The sequence below is a fragment of the Sinocyclocheilus rhinocerous genome, unplaced genomic scaffold, assembly GCF_001515625.1.
Source record: "Sinocyclocheilus rhinocerous isolate Xijiao unplaced genomic scaffold, SAMN03320098_v1.1 scaffold4561, whole genome shotgun sequence".
NCBI classification, from domain to species: Eukaryota; Metazoa; Chordata; class Actinopteri; order Cypriniformes; family Cyprinidae; genus Sinocyclocheilus; species Sinocyclocheilus rhinocerous.
In genome coordinates, this window is record NW_015657966.1 from 92,391 (window position 1) to 99,839 (window position 7,449).

Sequence of the window (7,449 nt, forward strand, 5' to 3'; positions counted from 1 at the left end):
AACTACGGCTCTGTGTATTAAATGCCGCTCCATCTGAAAGCAGGTGATGGAGATTTACTACTAATCATGGAACCGGCTTTACTGACGAGATGCGCATGACAATCGCAAGTGATTAATTGCACAGCCCTAATGTGACATTTGTAGCATGAAGTATACTCTTAAAAATAATGGTTCTTTATTGGCATTGATGGTTCCATTGAGAACCTTTAACATCTATAGAACCTTTCCATTGGACACAAGTGGAAAAGGAAAAAGGCTTCACACAAAGAAAAAATGGTTCCTTTAAGGAACTGGTCACTGAAATGTTCCAAGACAAACCCAAAATGGTTCTTCAATGGCATCACCACGAAAGGTTCCAAAAGGTTTTCGGCACCACCATTTTTGGTTCCCCAAGGAAACTTTCAGTGAACAGTTCTTAAAATAACCGGGTTTTTTTTCTGTGTGTGAAAAACATTTTATTAATCTGAAGAATCTTGTTCCACTATAAAGAACCTTCCGTGCATCTGAAAGGTTCTACACCCTTACAAATAAAGATTCCAACAGGGGGTCTTTGCAGCGATGCCATAGAAGAACCATTTTTGGTTCCCCAAAGAACCTTTCAGTGAACCGTTCTTAAAAGAACCATTTTCTTTTCTTAGTGCAAAGAACATTTGACCTTTTGTGCATCTGAAAGGTTCTATGGATGTTAAAGTTTCTTCGTGGAACTATCGATGCCAATAAAGAACCTTTATTTTTAAGAGTGCAGGAGTAAACACTTTTTGTGTTTGGATTTCATGTGACATCCAAACAAAACGCTTTAGTTCATACAGTGGCATCAGATCACAGGACATTGACCAACAACCCAGACCTTTGGTTAACAGCGAGGAGAGAAAAGCTTGTTGTATGAGTCTCAAGAGCTTGCTAGAGTGGATGAGAGCTGCTAGGAAAACAAATAACCAACATTATGAAGGAGAGGAGTGGGGCTAATGGGCCAAAGACAGAGGAACACACAGCCATCCCTTCAATCATACCAATTATTCTACTTCCTTTATGCATTAAGTAAGCATATTGCTCACATGATATGACATATAACATGCAGCGGAGATCACTAGAGCCTTTGTAATGCACACGCACTGGATCCAATAGTTCCAGCAGTTGAGTCACTTGCAGATATAATGGGGGGGAAAAAAAAAAAAGAGTGTTGGTTTGTTAGATAAGTGGGGCTTCCTGCTGCCAGCTGCAGGACATTGACCAACAACCCAGACCTTTGGTTAACAGCGAGGAGAGAAAAGCTTGTTGTATGAGTCTCAAGAGCTTGCTAGAGTGGATGAGAGCTGCTAGGAAAACAAATAACCAACATTATGAAGGGGAGGAGTGGGGCTAATGGGCCAAAGACAGAGGAACACACAGCCATCCCTTCAATCATACCAATTATTCTACTTACTTTATGCATTAAGTAAGCATATTGCTCACATGATATGACATATAACATGCAGTGGAGATCACTAGAGCCTTTGTAATGCACACGCACTGGATCCAATAGTTCCAGCAGTTGAGTCACTTGCAGATATAATGGGGGGGAAAAAAAAAAAAGAGTGTTGGTTTGTTAGATAAGTGGGTCTTCCTGCTGCCAGCTGTACGGTTCATTTCATTCCTCATGCCCATGTGCCCAGTACCCAGGCAACACCCATCACCCCCCTCCCAAAGCTCATTCTGGGGGATGGGACGCTGCAGCAGAGGAACAGACGCAGCTGCTCTGGGACTCCCTGCCATCCAGTGTGAGCCGCAGAAGACTGTCTGTCTCGCTGTCTGAAACGTTTCGCTTTTATAATGGGCAATAAATGGAAAGTAGTGGTTGTAGGTCGATAAAGACATCACAAACACACATATTTAAGCAGGTGCTCTGAGACCCGACAATTCCCGAAACGTTCGACAACATGCTGCTTTTCCTAAACCTGTTAATCGTAAATCAGACATACAGTTAATAGGCAGTTATGAGTAGAATTGATAGTACTTTCTAGTAGTTGGCAGTGTAGCTGTCATGATGATCTTTGACTAAGACTACTGAACTGTTTGTTATATACCGATATATTGACCAGGCCAATAGTCTGCAAATATTTGCCAATTTTATGTTGTGCCATAGCTATATGATTAACAGAACTGCTAGTTACCCTTTCAAAACAAAATTACATGCATATATTATTCAGAATTTTCAGTTTGTGAAAATTGTTGCCTCTAATTTTCATACATATAATTGTATACATTTCAATATTAAATTTAAATATTACACACACACACACACACACAATTTAATGACGATTACATCTTTCATAATTATTTTCAGTTTGTCAAAATTGTTGTCTGTAATTTTCATACATATATTTATATACATACCACTTTATAAATTGTTTATTTCAATATTAAATTGTGTACTACGTTTCGTCCACAATTAATTTAGTCCCATATTTAATTTCTCAGAATTTGTGTCAAAGTTTTCTGTAATTTTCATAAAAGCATGGGGCGAAGTTGGCTCTTCGTAAAATAAATATCGGAAATTGTATGTGTGGAAACAGTTGTAAAATATAATTTAACTGTTTCAGCCTCTAATCACTGCACCTCTAATAGCGACATAATGAGTTTTTACAGAAAATGTGACCACAAAACCAAGATGCAAAGCAAGCTGTCTGAAATTTGTACTGTTCCTCCTCTATTTTCTATCACGCACCTGAATGCTAAAAGATCTCTACAACTCCACAGGCTACAGAAACCACAAGACCGAATCCCGTCAGCTGTACTTGCTGTGCAGTGACACTACTGTCACACATCTGCGGTGAGATGTGTTTGCCTGAAGCACAGTTCTACAGCTTACTAAAAATGCTCAGGCAAATCAATGTAGGTCAGTATACACAGAATAATCCTCAAGAGTCCCAACACATAAAGCATGAGTTTCAGGAAACATTACACCATAACTTCACCCCAGGACAGCTGTCTCCTACCAGATCTAACCAATATAGAGATCAAACCACCTACAATAAACCAAACTCCCATCTTCTGCCAGTCCAGAAACATTAAGCCATACGCACAAAAGCCCAGAGGAAAATGTTATTGCTCAGAGTTCGATCTTTCACAGCTTAGAAGACTAATGGAGCTCTCAGGTACGTTTCTCTTAAGAAGAAATAAAAATGGACATAACTAACATAATTTTTGACATACAGTATGAGTATAAAGCTATAAAATAAATGCAAACAGCATAGCTCAGATAACATTTAATGAGAAACTAAGATTTTTGGCACTGTAAAAAAATTATTCAGTTTTTCTACTTTAAAATGTCATGTTCAATTCAATGTCATTTGCCCTTTCTTTGTAGTTCATTATGAAATTTACTAGCAATTTCTGAGTGAAAATTGCTTCAACATAACTTTATGTGTGTGTGTGTAGACAAGACACATGAGATTATTAGCCTTTCTTCAGTAGAAAACTCTCTTTGCTGCTTAAGAGAAACAACTGAGATATTAAAATATATAATATTAGTGATTTGCGATTCCTACAGGGAGGCTAAAAAACCCTCCAACAGGTTTTGGTTTACTAGGATGCACCACAATTTCATCACACACACGAAATGTCAGACAACACCTCTCAGATTCAACAAACAAACAAACAAAAAAAGACAGATGACAGACATTTCACAATGACACACCTTTTATTTGCATAAGCTGCAGTGACTACAGACAAAATACAGGAAACTGGGCACGCATTACCATAAGCCTACACCGTTTTAACCCATGCAACATTGTGGTTTGGTTAAAATACAACTGCCTGTCATTAGTGATGCCTTTAAATGTGTGTAAAGTGGTTTTAGATGAGAAACGCTGGTCCTGTTGGTGTAAATCAGTCTTTAGAGGGGGTTTAAAGGGAGGTAGATGATGCAACAGACGCTGGCGGAGCCACATCCTCATCTCAGACACATCCACAATCATCTTCATCATGTCCCATCCATCATATTTCACAAATATTAGCATAAACATCCTTACCATGCCAACCTTCTGACCCTCTACACCCCCAAACACTGACACAACCAGTCGGTCTAGTTAAAATATCACAAGCACAGCTTTCAAAGTGCCGTCATGTTCATCTAAATTAATTATATTGTAAAATATAACGTAAAAACAATAACATAAGGGACACGTTGCACATCATTTGATGTGTGTAACCCGTATGTAAGATAAAGGATGTAAGAATTGCGCAGTTGTAGATTCAGCTTCACTCTGACTGAACTACACCTCAATAGCAGGTAACTAAATATTGTTTAAAATATGTTTATCGTTGTAGTAAATTATCTCGAGAAGTTACAGCTACTAACGCTTATATCAAAAGCCTATTTCTAAGAAAACGAGGCTAATTTGATGCGAACGGACTGTTTGACGAGTAACGCATTAATAGTAACGTTATATGAAACAAAAGATTACGTACCATGTTTGTAGGGAATAAAGCGTGATAATCTCCAGACTAGACTAAACGCAGGTCTCGTCGGGCTGCGTGCGCTGCTGCGGCTCTGGCTGTGGACGCGGCGAAGAGCGCACATGTATTCATCCGCCACTCACTTCCTGACTCAGTGCGCGCCGAGCGGCCCTGCCTTTCCCTCTCCGCCAATCACACGCGCCGTTAGAGCGCCGGCAGACCGAAGCGCCCACCACCGGCACGCCGGTGCAGTACACAGTGTGCATGGCTCTGAAATATTTCAGCATCAAGATGATGGATTAATGCCAAACAATGCATCTTTGCACACTATTAGCATGTCCTGGACTCCGGGTTGGAGAATGTGAAGATGTGAATAACTGTTGATGAACTGCCACTCAGTCATACTGATTGACAAGAGCTCGCTCATTTTGTGATTTAGTGTCATAGATGAATTAATTGTGCATTGTCTAGTCTGAGGCACCTAATAATTAATGTAGTCTTTTTATACACATAAATTTGTCACCCAGAAGAGAAGATGCAGTCATTTCCCCACTGAAAAAAAATAAACAATAATAATAATGATAAAATAAACAAATACATTTGTTTGTTGGTATTAAAAGGGGTCTGGAGCATTTTCAGATGACCTGACTTGGTAGACTAGCATGTATATCAGCTTAATTTAAATATAGCTTAATTACTAGCTTAATTTAGAGAGTAATTTAAACAATACTGCATTGTATTACATAGTGATAATTAAAAAAACAATCAATGCTGCTCCATGTTTAAAGATATTAGCTTAATTTATATACATCAATTAATTAATTTTATAAGCAATGCTGCATTGTATTACATAAATTAAAATTAAAAATAAATTAAATAAAAAAAACAATCAATGCTGCTCTATGTTTAAATATATTAATTACTGCTGAAGATTTTTTTACTGGCTAAATTGCTCATTTTGCACATGTTAATTGTCAGAGATTAACTAATTATCCAGAGGAGGTCTGTGGTAATGTTCTGTGGTAATTATTAGATATGCTACTTAATAACATACAAAAACTGTGGCACCAAAAACTAATTTCTGCTTATGTTTGTGTATATTAGAATAGGATTCTGTGGTTTGGAGCATCTTTTATTAAACCCAGTGCAAGTTAGTCGATGCCATTATTAGATAATTATTAAATAAACACTGCTCTTACTGCTTTTATGAAGAACAGGCTCTTCATGAACTCAGTGACGTTGGCACTAGTTTCTCCAGGCGGATGGATACCCGTGGATTTCCCTCCGCTTGAGAATTCACGGCGTCGGTTTGTTACGGAGCATCTGATTGGTTGACGAGGACCTGCAATATTATACACAATGTTAAGGGGGGCATTATTGGCCGCCCTGGACCTGCAATGCACCAGGCAACGGTATATAATAAAAATCCCATCAAGGTGGTCATAGTAAAACTTCAAAAAAAAAAATGGAATAAGTTATTGAATTATACTATAATAGTATTTGGCTACATTTACTTGTATTGTACCACACTGCAGTACAATTTCTATAAAGAAAAGAGGAAGTGCATCAGGTTTTACCCACACAGAATGTTCAGCACTTTCTATTGGCTAATGTACAACCCATGAGCAAATCACCTGTAGGTCAACACTCAACATTTTACATTTACAACATTTACATTATTCTGTTTTTATATGTATGTATATATATACACACACACACACACACACACACACACACATAATACAGAATAATGTCATTATATTGTATTTGTTTTATTTATATAAAATATACATATAAAACTTAATGTTTTAATTTAAGAATTATTTCATGTTAAATTATACACACACATACACACATATATATGTATGTATATAATTTAACATTAATCATTTTTATTTTATATAATATACATGATCTCTTATATAGAAAGAAACACTTCTTAAATAAAATGAAATAATTAAATTATTTGATTTTTTTTGATAAAATCCTACTCTTTCTCTCTCTATTCATGCATTTATTGTTTTTATTTATATTTTATCTCTTATAAAAGTAATTATGTTCTATGTGCTAGACAGTAACTTCATCACCACATCCCACCCATTGTTATTTAATTTATTAAGCAAGTATTAGTTTACAGTAATTAAACTGTATTAGTTAAGATGTTATTTGATCAAAATTGTCCCCAAGACCCAGGACCTGTTTCTAACCTGCCATGGCCTTGTGTTACCTCTCATGCCAATGTCCTACAAAAATGGTCAAACATGACACCTAGTGTCCTTAAGTGTGGAAGATCACTGATGAACAGGGTGAACTGTATAATGTGTCTTCTATGAGGCCTGTCATGAAGAAGTTTAGCATCAGTGACACCGTCAAGGGGTCTGCATCCAGCTTTTGGTCTACGTGAGCTAGTCTCTGACTGCTGAATGTGCACTGATGTGCATGCGCTGACTGATTTAAGGAGAGTGCAGCACGGATCCTGTGAAGGGCCGCAGGCTGACTGCTTTCTGCTGACTGCAGACTTTCATTACATCAAGGAAGCATTTTCATCACCCTCTTCATGCTGCTTTGCAGAGGTCAATGAAGAATGAAGGCTTCAAAACAGGACTTAAAGGAGGAAAACATTCTTCTTAGTGGATTTTAATCATTTTATAAACAGTAGCACCTCTAATAATGTAATTACCTACAATAATATTTAATAATAATGTATTCAAACCTGGGCAAACAAGAGCTGCAGCACACCCATTCTGGGAGACAGTATGTGATAAGGGTGTTTTAAATAATTAAAGGGTTAGTTCACCCAAAAATGAAAATTAGCCCATAAATTACTCACCCTCAAGTCATCCTAGGTGTACATGACTTTCTTCTTTCAGACGAATCCAGTCGGAGTTATATTAAAAATGGTCTTTGATCTTTCAATCAATTTCATGGCACTCAGCAGGTGTTGCATGCATCAGTCCAAAAGAAGTGAAATAAAAAGAGCCCATCCATAAAAAAAAGTGTCTCACATGGCTC

The 7,449-nt window shown here is 37.4% G+C and overlaps 1 protein-coding gene across 1 annotated transcript in view; it reads right to left on the reverse strand.

The window, feature by feature from the left end:
• Positions 1–4,571, reverse strand: part of LOC107721812 (calmodulin) — a 13,951-nt gene extending 9,380 nt beyond the window's left edge. Inside the window, exon 1 of the mRNA XM_016529979.1 lies at positions 4,450–4,571. Within this exon, the coding sequence (XP_016385465.1) occupies positions 4,450–4,452 (3 nt within the window). The 5' untranslated portion in view covers positions 4,453–4,571. The remainder of the gene's footprint in view (positions 1–4,449) is intronic.
• Between the last annotated feature and the right edge of the window lie 2,878 nt (positions 4,572–7,449).